Source organism: Anabrus simplex, chromosome 2 (genome assembly GCF_040414725.1).
Source record: "Anabrus simplex isolate iqAnaSimp1 chromosome 2, ASM4041472v1, whole genome shotgun sequence".
Taxonomy (NCBI): domain Eukaryota; kingdom Metazoa; phylum Arthropoda; class Insecta; order Orthoptera; family Tettigoniidae; genus Anabrus; species Anabrus simplex.
In genome coordinates, this window is record NC_090266.1 from 1,153,636,715 (window position 1) to 1,153,655,883 (window position 19,169).

The 19,169-nt window shown below is 40.8% G+C and overlaps 1 protein-coding gene across 1 annotated transcript in view; it reads left to right on the plus strand.

The window, feature by feature from the left end:
* LOC136863366 (probable E3 ubiquitin-protein ligase MGRN1) overlaps positions 1 to 16,972 on the plus strand; it is a 159,101-nt gene extending 142,129 nt beyond the window's left edge. Inside the window, exons 13-14 of the mRNA XM_068226100.1 lie at positions 14,119 to 14,311; positions 16,968 to 16,972. Coding sequence (XP_068082201.1) covers positions 14,119 to 14,311; positions 16,968 to 16,972 — 198 coding nt within the window. The remainder of the gene's footprint in view (positions 1 to 14,118; positions 14,312 to 16,967) is intronic.
* Positions 16,973 to 19,169: the final 2,197 nt, after the last annotated feature.

Here is a 19,169-nt window from a genome sequence, read left to right on the forward strand (position 1 = left end):
CTTAGCAAACTTGAAATATATGACTTCATCTCCATTTTAGTCGTCAATAATAACTTTTTCACTTTTGACAAAACTATTTATCAACAAGACGGATTAGCAATGGGTTCACCCGCCTCTGGTATCTTAGCGGAGATTTATTTAGATTATCTGGAACACTCTAAAATCAACAACAACTTTCCCAACATTCTACTATGGGCGAGATACGTGGATGACACTTTTGTAATTATGAACGCAGATATTAAGAACGCGGCCTCTACCCTTCACGATCTTAACAGCATTGATCCCCACATTAAATTTACACTTGAGTCTGAAACGAACAGGTTAATCAATTTTCTAGATTTGACCATTCATAGACACCCTTCCTCTTTTTCTAACAAAATCTTCAGGAAACCCACACAAACTGCAACTACCATTCGTCAAGACTCCACACATCCCCAAGCACACAAACGTGCTACCTATAATAGTTTAGTCTACCGTGCCTTCACAATACCCATGTCAAAGAAAGACTTGAACAATGAACTCGATACTATTCGTGCAATCGCCAAATTTAACGGTTACAATAAACCCTTTATACAACAGATTATCAACAAATTCAGACACCGACCTAAGACCACTCTTACTAAAGAAAAATCTAAAGACCACTTCCTCCACCTTTACTTTCAACAAAGATGTCTACAAAACCACCAATCTCTTCAGTAAACATAACGTAAACATTTCTTTCAGAACAAATAACAGGAACTCTGAAATTCTGCACGATTCCCCATCAGTTAACATGTCCAATACTTTCTTAAAGTCCGGAATCTACAGATTCAAATGCAATGACTGCAATTCCTCATACGTCGGCCAAACAGGACGCAGTTTCACCACTAGACATTCAGAGCACGTCAACGCTATAAGATACAATAGGTTTTCAGCAATAGGTCAACACATCTCTGACTCCAACCACAAGTTTACCGACATTGAACACAATTTAGAGATCCTTCAAATGGCCAATAAAGGGCCTCTCATGAACATAATCGAAAATTGTTTCATCCATTTTGATCAATACTTTAATCCTAACTTCAACTTAAATGAAATCTCTGACAAGCCTAATATCCTTTTCGATTTCTTAATTAACTTGTTTAAAAATATCAGATTTCCAAACACTAGCGCTATCTTTCAAGCCATGTGCAATCCACATCCCCGTCACTTACCCCCACTACCTCATCCCTCTGCCCCACCATAGCCCTACTCCTTAGCTTTAGCTCCTCCTTTTCCCCCTTCCCCTCCCCTCACTCTCCCTTCCCTTCCGCTACTCGGCCTCCATTATTGCTCTCTTCATTAGCCCAGCTCCTCTCCTTTCAACATCTATGCCATCACGCTACTCAAGGTGAGTTTGCCTCCTTTCCCTTATATTTCTTTTGGCTATGTACATTTATATCACACCTAATTTGGCTTTCAATCTTTTCGTCAGGTCTCCACGTTTCCATACTGAACTGGGAATCGTGACGTTAATTCAAATTATGATCTTCACAAGACCACATTGTTGGCTTCAAAACCACCTGAATTAAGCCTGTTAATTACCGCAACGTAAGAGAACAAGATTATTCTTCACACTGATAACATATGAGGCCTTATGATTTATGCACTTCAAGCTGGACTATTCTCTTGTTTATCAAGACTCAACAACTGGGGTACCTTCTCAAAAATGTTCTGTTTTACAGTCAAACACACCACATCATTTCAACTGGTTATAATCTAACAGTGACTTCATAGGTGCTGTCATATGTTTTAGGTGGTTATACACACCACACCCTCATCATTTTAATGTTACATTTAAAATTTGCCTTAGTTGGTGCATTTAAATGTTATATATAGATAAGCCTTATGTTCTACAAACCTCAAGCTGGACTACTTTCTCGTGTATCATACCCTAACTATTGTTACCTTCTCTGTTTTGATTTCATTGTTTTAACTTTTGACAATTTAGCTTTCAACATTAATCCTTGTATTTGCTGTCATGTGTTTTATATTTCAACTAGTCATAGTTTAACATTTGTCTTGTAGGTGCTATCATGTGTTATATATTGCTATTCGATAAGTTGCATTTTGCTCAATTGATTTGTTGTCTGATGATGACGCGCAATGAGCGTCGAAACTAGTACCAACCTTCTCTAGACGTTATGTGATATATATTCACATCAATAAACATTCATGGTATTGAAAAGGTGAACCTTTAACATTTTCATTTTACCGGTACTGTGACCTCCTCCATTATTAGAAACAAATAATGTGCTGCTTTTCATAAGTACAATACTTGTTAATTTTATCTACAAAAAGGAAGCAAAAATTAACCCATGATTGCATGTACCGAAAAGTGGAAAGTGATACCTTGCTTCTCATCATCATCATCATCATCATCATCATCATCATCATCATCAATGTCCCACTCCAGTCACCCAGATGTGGTTAACAAGCCTCCTCCACTCCTTTCTGTCCTTCCACTTTTCCTGCTCCATTACTCCTACCACATCCAATCCAGCTTCTCTAATGTCCTTCCACATCTGATCCATCCACCTTCTCGGTCTTCCAACTGGTCTCTTTCCCTAACTTCTCTTTCCAATTCCCTTCTTGCTACCTGTTACTTTTCCATTATTTTTACATATCCGACCCATCTCAGTCTTGCTTTCTGTATGTTCTGTACTAACGGTTCTATATTTAGCTCTTCTCTGATTTTAATATTTTGGAGTCTATCTCTTCTTGTCTTTTTAACCGATGTTCTTAAAAATTTCATTTCTACTGCTTGGATCTTACTATCTAGTCTCTTATTAGTTACCAGTGTTTCTAGTCCGTATGTTTCAATTGGTATGAAATACTCTTTGTATAATGTTAATTTTGTTCTGTTGGGTACTTTGTCATCCCATAATAGCTCTCTGACTTGATGATAAAATGTTGTACCTTTACTTAGTCTGTTATTAATTTCAGGATTGATTTCATTACTTCCATTAATAATGCTACCCAGATATGTAAACTGTTCTACATTCTCTAACAATTCTCTCTCTATGTTCACTTGGCTTCTCTCTTTCTCTTTTCTACAGTGCATGACTGCAGTTTTCTTTTCACTAATTACCATTACAAACTCCTTGAGATTTTCATTCCAAATGTCCAGTCTCCTTTGTACTTCCATTTCTCCCTTTCCCCAAATCACCACAATATCTGCAAATACCAAAGCATTCACTTCATCACTACTGATACTCTGTTTTACACATTTTATGATTTCATCCATCTGTATAATAAACAATAATGTCACCAGTGCACTTCCTTGCTTGAGACCTTTTCTTGTATAAAATGCTTCAGTCACAACTCGCCACTTGTACACTGCTTTTACTCTCATGATACAAGATTATCTTGTTAGTTAATGATTTTGATACATTGCTTTTCAGTAGGCATTCCCATACATGTTTTCTCTTAACTGTATCATAAGCTTTTTTCAAATCCAAAAATACGAATATGATTTCCGTGTTCTTTTCAAGATTTTTTCCATTATCATTTGCACTCTAAATGTCAAGTCTATTGTTGCTCTATTTTGTCTAAAACCGTATTGTTCTTCCTCTGTGTTTCTATTATCTCCCTCAGTCTTTTGTCTATGACTTTCTCCATTTATTTTAGCCCATGTAATAATAGGGTTATACCTCTATAATTTTCACTTTTCTTCCCATTTCCTTTTTTGAACATTGGTACAATGCTTCCTTGTTGCCAATCTTCAGGTGTCCTTCCATATGGCATTGAGGGCTCTGTATAGTCACCATAGTCCCATGTTTCCTGCTGCCTTAATCATATCAGCATTGAATTAGTCTCTTCCACTTGCTTTACCTTTGGTCATTGCTTTCACTGCCCTTTCAAGTTCCAACCACATTATCAGGTTCTCTTCTTTTTCTCCATCTATTATTTCCATTTTCTTATCTCCTTCTTCCTCCGAGGAGTCATCCTCATTATAAAGTTTTTCAAAATATTTTGCCATCACCTTCTGGAGAGCCTTTTCGTCATGTACTATGGATCCATCTTCTCTCTCTAATGCCTTGATTTTTTCATGATTTATTCTTTTCGATTTTATTACGCTGTATAATAGTTTCCGATTTCCTCGACTATCTTGCTGAATTTTGTTCGTAAACTCTCCCCAACATATCTCCTTTTCTTCCTTGATACTCCTCTTTACTTGTAGTTTCAATCTTTTGTATTCCACATCTAAACTTTCTATCTTATTCCCATCTCTCTGATACGTTTTTTGCTTTTCCTTATCCATTTCTTTCTTCACCTTGTTCCTTTCTTTTATTTCTATTTTTATTTTGTCTGTCCACCACCGTGTCTCCTTTCCCTTAACCTTTGCTTGTGTTTTCCCTCAGTTGCTGCTTCCAGAAATGTCTGTCTTAAATTGTCCCACTCTTCTTTTCCACTTCATATTTCTGTGTTAGGCAACTTCCATTTTATACAATCTTGGAATGCCATTCTTTTATCCTCCTTCTCCAATTCCCAAATCCTGATCTTTGGTTTCTTGTTCAGTACAATTTTACAGATTTTTACTTGTTTTCATTCCACAATTAATAATCTGTGATCACCTTCCATACTTTCACTGGGGATTATCTTCTTATTCATGACGTATCTTCCCCATTCTCGGTCTGTTGTTATAAAATCGATGGGTGTTCCATACTGTCCATCCCAACTATATCGGCTGATCTTATGGCTATTCCTCTTCATAAACCATGTGTTCTTTATTATTAAGTTCTATAAAGAGAAAACGTGCAAAATGGTGAGAAATACTTCAAGAGATTCACTATATTTAGTTCTTCTTTTACCCCCTCATCGCAAATGTCTTTGTTAGGAAATACAATTTAACAAATGTCCAAGTAACTTTTTGGATGATGTGGTTTGTTTTATAAATGCATACCTGTCAACTTCTGTAAAGGGCTATCAGTAAAACTAAACGCGCGACAAAAAATCTAACAATATTTGACATACGCCGACTTGACGAAAATAATACTTCTGGGCTACAAAATACAATAATTCATGCTTTAAACAGGATACTTCAATGAAATCATATCTACTTACATCATAGGCCAATGATTTGTAAACAAACATAACAATCAGAAGAAATGCGTGTTAAACAGCATCAGCGTGGTGAATATTAGTTTGGACTTCCTTGATAAATTAAGCAGATGTGCGATAATCAAAAAAGGCTTTACACAGTAAAACTTGTTTAACATAACACAGGCAAGAAATATGATACACACTGCAAATCACACGCTAGTTCGACTTTAAAATCATAGTAGTGACCTTTTTAGCTTCCTTCAAAAAGTCTTGAGAAAATGTTTTGTCATAACAGGAACCAGAACTCCTGGTCCTCAAAATAGAAATAGACTCCAGAGATTCATTGGACATGCATGATCTGAACTCTGTTCTATTTTTCTTCACAAGGCTGATAACATGTTCACATTCTGCATTACTATGGGGTATGGTGAGAATAGAGAGCATTACTCTAGAAATTCGGTTATACTTAAGAAGTCCATCACCAAGCTCGATAGCTGCAGTCGCTTAAGTGTGGCCAGTATCCAGTAATCGTGAGATAGTGGGTTCGAGCCCCACTGTCGGCAGCCATGAAGTAGGTTTTCCGTGGTTTTCCATTTTCACACCAAGCAAATGCTGGGGCTGTACCTCAATTAAGGCCACGGCCGCTTCCTTCCACTTCCTAGGCCTTTCCTATCCCATCATCGCCGTAAGACCTATCTGTGTCGGAGCAACGTAAAGCAAATAGAAATTTAAAAAAAAAAAAGTCCATCGGCTCCACAAATTCTTAATATTTGTGCCCAACTGGAATCTCTTGCAACATCTTGATTTGCAGCCGTTGTGTCATCTACCTGAAAAGCTGTGAACTGCCCCTGAAGCTCATTCATCAGGCATCTGTAGTTTCATTCTCTTCCTTGCATAACATGACAGGAAACTTTTCCAAGACAAAAGGAATGGAAGAAAAGTGCATCTTCAATGTTGTCAATAACTATCACTTAAATAGTTTCTTCCACCATGTGCAATATTAATATCACACCCATATACCGTGCAAAAGGCAAATTTTTCTCCCTTTCTTGATTTTAGTATGCACGGAAAATCAACAGAATGGGGTTCTTTAAATGTCTGGAAGTACTCTTTCTCATTGGATTTGTGCATGATAATCTACAATAGGAATGTAACGTATGAAAATGTCAGAGAACAAATGTGTCGATATGTAGTGAAAATCGAAATGAACCTGGATCACTGAAAGTCACATAAAATTATAACATAAACACTCAAGGCAGTCAAACCCATCATTAAAACATGTCAAAGCACACAAAGTCTTAAACCATTAAATGAACATGATACCAACCTCGTGAACAAAGAATATGCACATGGTAAAAAGCATACATACACGTGGAACGAATGTAATTCTTCTTTATAATTAAATGGGCTTCGCTAATAGCGGTATACCCAGTCACTGGAACGAATGTAATTAGTCCAACGAATACAGGAAACTGCGAAGCACAAAGTTATAACACAAAAACTCGAACACTTCATTAAAATATCTCATAACCTTAAAAGGCCAAAACTTTCAAAGAATGCCAACTTCGTGAACAAAGAACAACACTCACGTGGTTAAAGGATATAGGTTAAATCACAACAAGCGGACGGAGTGGAACAAAGAATTTCAGGAGCAGAGCCTGTTGACACCTAAGATTCACACCAAAGAGGATTCACACGGAAGAACTGTTATCCCGGCTTTAAACTCAATTCCAATAATGACACAAACATCACATGGTTAAAAATACCAATCATATCAAAAAATGAGTTTTCGACTATCGTGGACTTGCCTTCGACTAAGACCGAGCATGCTTTGACCCATGCAAACAATCAATTGTATGGAAGTGGAGTGATTATCGAATGTTAACATTTCAAATTTTTTCCGCAAAGTCGTAAAATGACACCGTCCATCCTTAAAACCCCAAAATGCTGCAATTTCCGTTAATTTTACGATAAACCGTAAAAGATGAGAAACAATCCTTGAATATAAAGTTGATATTTATGTATTTATTAAAGAATCACCTTTCTGAAGACGATCCCATTGCATGGTGGAATAGCATGGAATATCCAAGACTTAGTCTACTAGGGAAGAAAATATTGCCTATACCAGCCTCCAATGTGGCAAGTGAAAGAAATTTCAGTTCAGCAATCCAATTAGTGACAAAACAAGCTTGCTTAACCCAAACAGAATATATGACGCTCTTGATTCATTCTGTATTAAAACAAAACTGTAATGGTGAATGTTTATCACGATGTGAAACACTCAAGTTAATTTTCTGTGTCTACTAATGTGACAAGTTATCTCAGAATGTTTGTAGTAAGTTAGGTTTGTAATTGCTTCCAACAGTAAAGATAAGTACATATTTTGTTATAATATTCGCATATATCCAACATTTTACAGGCAGTAACTCCCCTTTCCTTGCTCCTTTCAAGCTTGTTTGTTGTAATTTCATTCCCTCTCAACGTTGATCGAAATACAGTTGACCAAACACATGAGGGGTCGAATGAGTGTGAGCGAATGAACTGCATAGTTTGCAGACCTCTACTATGCAAGTATCTGCTATACTATCTTCCACAGAGATGAACATCATCAGTTAATACCTCTCTAATATCACAACTGCTGATACTTCATAATAATTTCTGAGGGCTATACAGGAATACCAAACTCCCCTCTTCATATCTGCTTCAAAAATATATTCAGTCGGTTTGTGGGCAACAAATGTGATAGCTAAAAATGAATATAATCTGAATAATATCCTAAACAAACCAACCAACCATTGTACAACAGCCCTTTTTTGCAATTGGCTTTACGACACACTGACACAGATAGGTCTTATGGTGATGATGGGGTAGGAAAGGCCTAGGAGTGGTAAGGAAGCGGGCTTGGCCTAAATTAAGGTACAGCCCTAGCATTTGCCTGGTGTGAAAATGGGACCACATAAAACCATCTTCGGGGCTGCCGACAGTGGGGTTCGAACCCACTATCTCCCGGATGCAAGGTCACAGCTGTGCACCCCTAACAGCACGGCCAACTCGCCCGGTCTACCAAGACAACTGCTAGAATTGTTAGCATGACGACATCCATTATCATATCCCTTGGCTTTCTTGACAGAGTCTGCTGCCTTCTTGTATCAGACAACTCCTTAGTTGTTCCCATGAGGCTGATTGAACCTCATTCCAGCCTTCAATCCAGAATTAAAATCCCTGGACAGGCTAGAAATCGAACTTGGGTTCTCCAAGCAAGAGGCAGGCATGCTATTTGAACATCACAGGGCTGGCTAAAAAACTAAAGATGCTGAATGAGAATTCAGTATAAAAAAGAAATATAAGATAGGCAAGCATTATTAGATTAAAACACAAATGATTATAGCTATATGTTTCGGTCAGATGTAAATTACATCAGCATATTAGGGACTTTACTAACCTAGGTAGCACGAAATTCTTCTTCTACTTCTTCCTAGAGTTTTCCCGCTGGTGCAGAGTCCGCTGTTCTAATCTTGACTTGCCATTTTGCATAGTTTGGGCATCATGTGGTCTTAAGTCCAGAGTCTTTGTATCAGCATTCACTGTGTCCTGCCAGCGCTGCTTTGGACGTTCACGTGGTCGTTGCCCATTAATTTCAAAGGTGTGGATGAAATTGGCAACCGTTCCAGGTGCAGCACGCAGGACGAGACCATACCGTTGGAGAAGTTTCTTCCGTGCCTTCTCAGTGATGGGTGCAATACCCATTTGGTGGCGGATGGTGTCGTTTTGACATGATGCAGGAGTGTAATGCCCATCGACCAACGGAGCATGTACATTTCCATAGTGTGTAATTGGCGCTCTGTAGCTTTGTCAGCTGGTTGACATTCAGCACTGTATAAAGCAAGAGTACGCCTGCGACTGCCCTCAATCTCATCCATGCTGCCTTTATCATACTTCGCACTTCATCACGTATCCCACCATCAGTCTGTAGGTGAAATCCTAGATACCTGAAACTTACGGTCTTTGTTAAGGTCTCTCCATTAACTATCCCATTGCTTGGGATAGCTTCCAGGTATTCAGTCTTTTTGTGCAGTCTAAGACCGTACTGTGAGAGACGGCTGTTCCAATCTTCAACTTGACGCTGTAATCCACTTTTGGTGGTATCAGCAAGTGCGACATAATCTGTGTACAAGAGAGTCCAAGGGACACTCCTCTGCAGGTCCCATGTAATTGTGTCCATGACGAGAACAAAGGGCAACAGGGACAATGCGGAACCTTGGTGTACACAGACTTTCACTGGGAAGCTCTCCGAGATGCCAACAGCGCAACATACACGACTTGTGGTGTTCATGTAAAGCATCTTGATCCAATTGATAAGCATTTCTGGTACACCATGATCACGATGTGCATACCAGATCACATGATGTGGAACACGGTCAAAAGCCTTTTCAAGATCACGGCAGGCAATATGCAATGACCGTTGTCTCTCTCGGTGCTTTTCTATGAGCATTCTGGCAGCAAAGATGGCATCAGTTGTTCCAGCATCCTTGACGAAGCCGCACTGGTTGGTACTAATGCTGACGATGTCATGCATTCATCGATTGAGAATTCTCTAAAAATATTCATTGTATGCGACAGGAGGCAGCCAATTGGACGGTAATTTGCACATTCTGCTCGGTCACATTTTTGCTTAAAGATAGGCACAGTGATGCTTGTAGTCGAATCATTGGGAACAGAGCCAGTGTCAAATTTGGCATTGAGAAAGTTGGTCAGCCAGTTCTTTTAATTCCTGCAACTTCCAGAAGTCTGCCAGAAGATCATCTGGTCCTGGCGCTTTTTGGTTCTTCATACTGCTGATGGATTTGTGACTTCCTCTGGTGTGATGTGTGATGCGCTGTTGGATTACTTTTTGGAATAGGAAGATGTGGGAACTCAGTGTTCGAAATCTTTTCAAAGTGTTGTTGCCAACGTTTAAGGATGTCCTGTTTGTACTGTAATTGCTGACCATCTTTGCCTTTTATACACACACAGTGCTCAATATCCTGTGCTGACTTTGTTCTAACTTTGGCCAGCTGGAAGATAGTTTTCTCTCTTTCCTTTGAATCTAGTGTTGTATATAGGTCATTATAGTGACTGCGCCTAGCTTCAGCGACAGCTTTCTTAGCCTCATGTTTGGCTGATATATCTTTCCCTGTTCTGTGGAGTCTGTTGTGAAACCCAGTTTCTATATGCCTTCTTCTTTTCATACACCTTTTCTTGGACTTGGGCCGTCCATAACCACATTTGCTTTTCAATACAGTGGGAACTAGGTTTTGTTGTACCCAAAATTGCTCTGGCAGTTGCAGTGACAGATTTGCAGAATGTGGTCCACGTGTTGTCAATTGCATTCAGGATGATGGGAGGAAAATTTACACTGCCTGCTAGGGTGTCCTTTTGATCTTTAAGCTTCCACCCCTTTATCTTTTCGGGGGCATTTATCCCTCCACCTCTACGATGTTTACAGATCGTTAAGTCTGCCGTGAGCAGCTTATGTTGAGGGGCTACACAGTCGGATGGTATGACCATCACATCTAATACTAGTCTGAAATCACAGCTTCGAACAAGGGTAAAGTCAATTTGGCTGCTATAGTCGCCACCAGTGTAGGTGATGAGGTGGTTGATGCGCTTTTTTAAAAACGTGTTACCAATAACAAAGTCATTTGCCTCAGCAAAATCCAAAATTTAAGTTCCATTATCATTTTGGATACCGTAGCCATTACCACCATGGCAGCTATAACCATCCTTGGCGTGACCAACATGCCCATTAAGATCACCACAAAGAAGTAGGACACGCTGAAACATCTTGGAGCTCCTCAGAGACTGTTCCTTTTCTAGGTCACCACAGCTAGATTGTGGCGCATATGCAGAGAAGACACAGAGTCGAAAAGATAGAGAGTCGATTGTAATTGACACAAGGCGGTCGGATTTGCGCTGAACCTCAGCTACTCGATCTCGCAGGCTGGTGCAGACAATGATGGCAACAGCATTCCTGTTGGATGTACCATGGTTGATCAGTTTATAGCCATCTCCGATGTCACTAGATTTCTGGCCTTTCCAACACGTTTCTTGCACACATGCAGTGTCCATTTTCCATTATTTCAACATCGCTGCTATTTCGTGACTGCGTCTAGTAAGAGTCCCAATGTTGAGCATGGCGATGCCTAAATGTTTTTTGCGTTGAGCTAGCTTCTTTAGCTGGTTCCATCCTTGAACCAGTAACCCTTGTCCATTTGTCACTGCGGGCAGGCGAGGCCGACACATGTCCCTTCTGGGGGACGTCCTAGCATTATCCGACAAAATTGACTTAGACATGATTCATGGGTTGCGACCGGAGTTACTGACCGGCTTGTCACCACAGCTTGGCGACGGGAATTTTAGAGCTACTGCTAGCAGAAATTTAGGCCACCCCTAACATGGAGAGCAGACACCTTTCATAGCCGCTCCTAACATGGAGAACAGACGCTAACTCAGATTTATGCCCATATTTATGGACAAATAACTTTTACTATTCCTGAGTACAAGGATGCCATTTCCTCCAACCACACTGTTCCGAATTCCAGTTTCTCCTCCGTTGCTACCGTTGTGGGCTTCACTCATAACCCTGAGCTGAGGGCCCTGCATATTTATGACCCCTGGAGAGGTGTCCCAGTATTATAAAGCCCCCCAGGAGTAGCGCTGCCTGTTGGTCTGCAGGTTCATTTTCCGAGGTATCTTCACCCGCGCATATTTCTGTAGGCCCCCTATCCGCCACCTGGGGATTCTCCCTCTAGGGTCTGACAGACTCCTCCCTGGGTAACGAGAACTGAAAAAATGATACTAGAGTATTCATTTTAGAAATTTTTTTTGCAGTTTCCTATCCAAGTCATAGTGACTGAAAGAAAAAGGATTTTGTAAAATTAAATAAAGAACCAATCTGGTATCCTCATGGATCAAAAACCATTACTGGAGTGGACATTGGAGTACATGGATATAGAACAATGCTACCTCATAGTCTTGGTCAGTATGCCACAGTATTTCAAGTTGAGGTTTTTATTATATAGGAAAGTATGTCGGAGAGCATCAGGAGAGCAGTCATGAGAGGATTCTTTCAGACAGTCAAGTGGCCCTTAAGGCTCTGGAGTCTTTGGAGGTCTGATCTAATGGAAAATTCTAAATTCCTGTGGAGGGAATTAGATATTTTTCACCAATGGAGCATTTCAAAAATGTCAAATAACATATCAGATGTAAGGCTTTTCAGGCGTTCGCTCTATTAACCAGCATTTTGTCTTAGATCTGACACTAGACTCATTAGAGTGGGATGTGTCAGACCCTACCCACTGACGCTGGGGTGTATGCAGGTGAACTTATCAGAAGCCCTTATAAGAGGCACAGTCTGAACTGGTACTTGAAAGGCTAGATATAGTCGTGAAACTGGCAAAACTCAATTCGGTGAAGCTGACGTGAGTGCAGGGACATGAGGGAATTCAAGGCAATGGAAAGATTTACAGGTAGGACCTGAGCCTGTATTTTGACTTCCTATGGACCAGTTAAGGCAAGGTCAGAGAATAGATGATAGTCATATGAAGTTTTGGAGATCAGCTGATGGATGGAAGTATGCAAAAGCTCTTATAAAAGAGCTAGATGAAAATAGCGCTAATAAACTATTTCATATAAGCCAAAGAAATCTCCAATAGACTGCTGATCTGCTCGCAGGTTATTGCAGACTAAAGGGACAGCTATACACAATTAGAATCGCTGTGAATCCCTCTTATGCCGGGCTGAGTGATGCAGACAGTTGAGGTGCTGTCCTTCTGATCCCAACTTGGCAGGTTCGATCCTGGCTCAGTCTGGTGGTATTTCAAGGTGCTGAAATACATCAGCCTCATTCAGTAGATTTACTGTCACGTAAAATAACTCCTGCGGAACAAAGTTCCGGCACCTTTGAAAACCATCGAAAAGTAGTTAGTGTGATGTAAGGAACAATAACATTATTATTGTTAATCCCTCTTATGCTAGATGGCATAAAGGCAGATGAAACTGCTAAACACATACTTCGCAGTTGTGAAAACTTAACCATGCTGAGAGCTAACACTCTAGGGAGTCACTTCCTTGATTTAAGTGAACTCTCTGATGTTCCACTTAGTAGTATCACAGCATTTATAATTAGTTTCTTTGGTGGTTAGTTGTGTGGTGTGTTGTGCGTAGATGAAGATGTGTATCGAGACAAACACAAATGCCCAGTCCCCTTGTCAGAGGAATTAACTATGCACAGTTAAAATCTCCAGCCCAGCCAGAAGGTGGACCAACCAACCAACCCCAACCGACCGATCACTGGCGCAACAACCCCGAAGTCCCATGGCCTACCAAGTGACCGCTGCCCAGCCCGAAGGCCAGGAGATTGAGGTGCCATGTAGTCAGCATGACAAACCCTCTTGGCCATTATTCTTGGATTTCTAGACCGGGGCCGCGATCTTACTATTAGATTGCTCCTCAATTATAATCACATAGGCTGAGTGGACCTCAAACCAGCCCTCAGATTCAGGAAAAAATCCCTCACCTGACCGGGAGTCAAACCCGGGGCCTCTGGGTAAGTGGCAAGCACGCTACCCCTATACCATGGGGCTGTCTCAAGGAGATGGATAGATACAAGTAAAAAATAAACATGCCAATGAAACATCCAACACACATCTCATTATATTTAAGCTGCCTTAGGATTCTATTCCAAATCTTGAGCTTAGGAAGGAAATATAAAACATATTAATATAGAGACGTGCCCAGAGTTCATTACTAATAGAGTACAACAAGTGAAGTTAAGCCTGAATCACAATAAAAATATATAAATTTTAAATCTTCTAGCTTGATTTTATGCTCTCAGTTTGTTTTGGGGACTGAATGGCAGCAATGTGGTGGCAAGTGATCTAATCTAAGCTAAATGTATAAAATGTGGTATCTTGTACTTACCTGCTATAAGCTGAATGCTAGGATGCACCTACATTTTTTTGTGAATACTTTGCTGATTTACTCATGCTATATTTTTTGTATTTTTTATAACAGACTGTAGACGATGATAGTGAAGCAGAAAAACTCTCTCCACTGCTAGATGCAGCTACAAATACAAATCCTGTGCCTCTTGATTCAGTTGTGGTGAATGACCTTGGAGATGATGATGACGACACTAATGAGGAGGATGATCTAGAACTGACGGTTGAAGTTATAGCTATTGAGGAGAAAACAGACATTGCTGAAGGTATGTTTTCAGAATATATTGTTAAACTCTATTTGGAACGCTATCATCTAACATATTCATCTACCTCTGTAACATTAGCAATATTAACCACTGATGTTGAAGGTTTGTTTCCTGATCCTGCCATAAATTTAAGATTGGCAAGAGGGCTGGTGTATGGTTGACAGGTACATCCAGGTTGTGTTCTCTGGAGATGGATCTGAAAAGAGCTGCATCATTCCTTTCCGATTCTTAGGATACAAGATTTATTTTTCTTGAATTTGTTTTAAACTTAGTTTTAAAGGAAATAAGAAATTTGTTACAAGATTTGATTTTGAATGCTTATAAAACAAGTTTTGTGAAACAAAAAAATACCATATTTATTCAGCTACAGGACCCCATCACATGTAGTACCCCTTCAATTTTTAAGAATCAAAATACAGAATTCTTGGAAATTGACTACAGTAATTCGTCACTATTGTTGTGCTAAATTTGGTAACGTTGTTTGTCTAGAAGCACATGGCACGGTGATAACAGTGAAACCAAATTGTAGATAATCCTCCTTTCTCAGTATCTGATCCTGATCTCCTTCAGGATCTCAAATAACTTGATCCAATCAACATTATCAAAGGCCTTTTCTAGACATAAAAATATCATATATGTGGGCATGATCTTCATAATTTGATTCTCTAAGATCAGACGTAAAGTCAGGATTGCTTCATGTGATCTTACATTTCTTTTGATGCCAAACTTTCTTCTCACGTGATCCTACATTTCTTCTGAAGCCAAATTTGTTCTTCTTCCAACTCAGCTTCAACTTGTTCCTTCATTCTTCTGTAAATAATATGTGTTTAAATTTTGCAAGCGTGAAATACTAAGCTTATGGTGCGGTAGTTTTCACACTTTACAAGTAAAAAAATCTTATATTGTCCTCCTTTTTTAATACAAAAATCAATCTATATTAGATGGGATAATATTTATACATGTTTCAGCCTATCCTAAGAAACTGAAATATTACATTTATGCAAACAAATAAAAATGTGTGGAATTAAAAAACAATGATCATGATTAACATACGAGGGTTGGGGCAAAAGTCATGGCGACTTGAAGATACCAGCCCGGTTTGGAAATGTGACATATACATACGAAAGGACAAGGTGTTATCTACATGTGTGGACAAAGAATAGCACTGAAATATCATAACACTCTAATTTATTACGGTAGTATACAGGGCAATATGGCCTTCCCGGTGCAAAAGAATGACAACACAGTACACATGAAGTTGACATGACAAACCTGGGGCTAAAGACCCTCAAAGTAGTCACCTGCTACTGACACCACACGCTGCCAACGATGTGGGAAGCGCTAAATACCATCTGCCTCTGCATTTGCCACACCATGTGTTAATGGAGTCACCTGTTGGTGCACAGCATTAGCAATGTCCTCTCGTGTTGCAAACCGCCTACCACATAGTGGTTCCTTAATCTTTCGAATGGGATCAAAGTCACAGGGCGAAATGTCGGGAGAGTACGGTGGGTGCTCCAATTCTTCCCATCCCCAACATCTCAGTAGCTGCCCTACACACTCTGCTTTATGTGGTTTTGCATTGTCGTGCAGGATTATTGCACTGTCCACAAGATCCGGACGTTTCTCCCGAACGCCACGTCGTACCTATCGCACAAGGAAGTCCGTGTAGTACTGTGCGATTACTGTTCTGCCATGTGGAACAAAGTGGCAAACAATGACACCCCTGACGTCATATGCAACGATCACCATCAATTTGACTGGGGAAGGATTCTGACGGAACTTCTGCCTCCTTGGTGATCCAGCATGTCACCACTCCGCGGACTAACGTTTCAGTACTGGTACGTATGCCCTGGCCCAAAATTCATCGATAGCGATTATTCGTGACAAGAATTGATCGCCGTGTTGTTGCCAGCGTGCAAGGTGGTCAGAGCATATTGCATAGCGCACCCACCTTTGAACTTCCGTCAGTGCATGCGGTACCCACCGCGATGCAATTTTGTGCAGTTGCAGCTCATTACACAATAACATGTGGACGGTGCATTTCTCGATGCCACTTGCCCTCTCATAACTCCAGTACCGTCCATCGTCTGTCTTCATCCAGGAGCGGCTCGATGACTGCACGTATCACGTCGGTCCGCACACTGACAGGTCGTCCCGAACGTTGCTCATCACTGGTTGACACACGTCCTTGCTGAAACTTTCCTACCCACAGTGCTACTGTACGGTATGGTAGGGCATTATTCCCAAGGGCTTCCACTAATTCACTGTGACAGTCAATCGCGTTTCTCCCTCGGAGAATGGCTATCTTGATGTAAGCGCGCTGCTCAACACGGGTTACTTCCGCCACGCGTGACACTCACCAGCTGACTGATTTCACAGCTCTCGCTGCGCTACTACCAGCTATCGCAGAGCCATCTGTTGTTCTGCATACACACTTTGCCTGCAGAACTTCCACACGACGCATATACGTTTGTGATCCGTTCACATGTCTACAAGAAAAAAAATAGTTGCCATGACTTTTGCCCCAATCCTCGTATTAAAAAATCATAATAAAAAATACGTAGAGGTAGAAAGAATTCCTCTCATCTAAAAACTGATTTGGTTGACCTAAAACTTGCTAATCCTTTTAAAAGTGGAAATCTGTGTTGTGCAGCGTAGTGAGATAGTCAGTAAGAGGATATTGAGTGCGCATCATTCGTTAGAAAGCTGCCGTCTCAAGTGGTGCAACCTTAAAGTCAAAAAAATAATACTACGAAGGCAGTTTTTTTTTTTCCAACCTCCTATCGCACAGGTAAAGAACCACACAAGCTGTGGGAACTGTTCACGCATGGAAGGTGACTGCGCAAGTCCTCCCTTCTACCCATGGTCACAGCCAACTTCCTCACACCAGTCTGAGCCAAGGTATTGGCACGGAAACATGGCCGCTACTATTGACGCTCCCGACAAATGTGAGCTGCGTAGTGTGATACGTTTCCTTCAAGGAGAAGGGAATAGTGCAATTGACATTCATCGACGAATGAGTCGAGTATACGGTCCAAACGTTATGTTGTCTGATGACCACAAAAGTCGCCGGATGACAGCAGCGTTGACGTTTCTTACCCGTTATGAGGCTGAAGGTGGCGATTTGTTGAAGGAAATTGTGACCGGCGATGAGACTTGGGTTTCGTACGTCACCACCGAAACAAAACAACAGTCACATCAATGGATGCACACGCACTCGCCAAACAAACCAAAGAAGTTTAAGCAAACCTTCAACGAAAGGAAGATTATGGCTACAGTCTTTTGGGACCAAAAGGGTGTGTTGCTTGTTGAGTTCATGGAAAGGGGGTCTACGATCAATGCAGCTGTTTATTGCCAGACTTTACAACGACGATTGCAGAACAAACGACGAGGCATGCTGACGTCTGGAATCCTCTTCATTCATGACAACGCACGCCCTCACAGTGCTCATATCACCCAACAACTTCTGCAGGAGGAATTTTGGTGGGATGTTTTTGACCACCCACCGTACAGTCCCAATTTATAATACCAATATAAATGGTCCGTTATTGGACATTATAAATTTTCCAGCTAGCTCATTCTTGGTTGCCAGCGTTTCGCCCTCGTGTGCTAGGGTGGGCTCGTCAGTTGGTACCTAGCACACCTACCAATACGCTGGCTAGTGCATACCGTGGAGGCCACTGCGTAGGCTAACTGGAGCCACCGGCAGTGCCAATGCACTAAGAGACTTTGTCTCATCACTAAAAATTGATGCCTGCTTGGCCATCAGATGATATAGATGTTGATTCCCATAGGGAATCTGAAATATTTGTCCTGAATGAGCAAATTTATAATACCAATATAAATGGTCCGTTATTGGACATTATAAATTTTCCAGCTAGCTCATTCTTGGTTGCCAGCGTTTCGCCCTCGTGTGCTAGGGTGGGCTCGTCAGTTGGTACCTAGCACACCTACCAATACGCTGGCTAGTGCATACCGTGGAGGCCACTGCGTAGGCTAACTGGAGCCACCGGCAGTGCCAATGCACTAAGAGACTTTGTCTCATCACTAAAAATTGATGCCTGCTTGGCCATCAGATGATAGAGATGTTGATTCCCATAGGGAATCTGAAATATTTGTCCTGAATGAGCAAATTTATAATACCAATATAAATGGTCCGTTATTGGACATTATAAATTTTCCAGCTAGCTCATTCTTGGTTGCCAGCGTTTCGCCCTCGTGTGCTAGGGTGGGCTCGTCAGTTGGTACCTAGCACAGTTAGCCTACGCAGTGGCCTCCACGGTATGCACTAGCCAGCGTATTGGTAGGTGTGCTAGGTACCAACTGACGAGCCCACCCTAGCACACGAGGGCGAAACGCTGGCAACCAAGAATGAGCTAGCTGGAAAATTTATAATGTCCAATAACGGACCATTTATATTGGTATTATAAATTTGCTCATTCAGGACAAATATTTCAGATTCCCTATGGGAATCAACATCTATATCAGTCCCAATTTAGCGCCGAGTGACTTCCACCTCTTCCCGGGACTGAAAAAGTGGCTGGGAGGGCAGAGGTTCCAGGAGGATGAAGATCTTCAAACCAGCGTTCGGGCCTATCTGAACTCACTGGCGGCAACATACTGTGCAGAGGGGATCGAAAAGCTTGTCCACAGGTATGATAAATGCCTCAACCTTCATGGTGAATATGTTGAAAAGTAACCACATTTGTACCTAACATTTGTTAATAAATTCATTTGGATACGTACACTTGTCTTTCATTTATGACCCTCCGGAGATTGAAAAAAAAAAGTCCTCGTAGATTATAAACTCCATCTGCTCAATACATAAGATTTTTTAATTTAAATTTAAGAAATA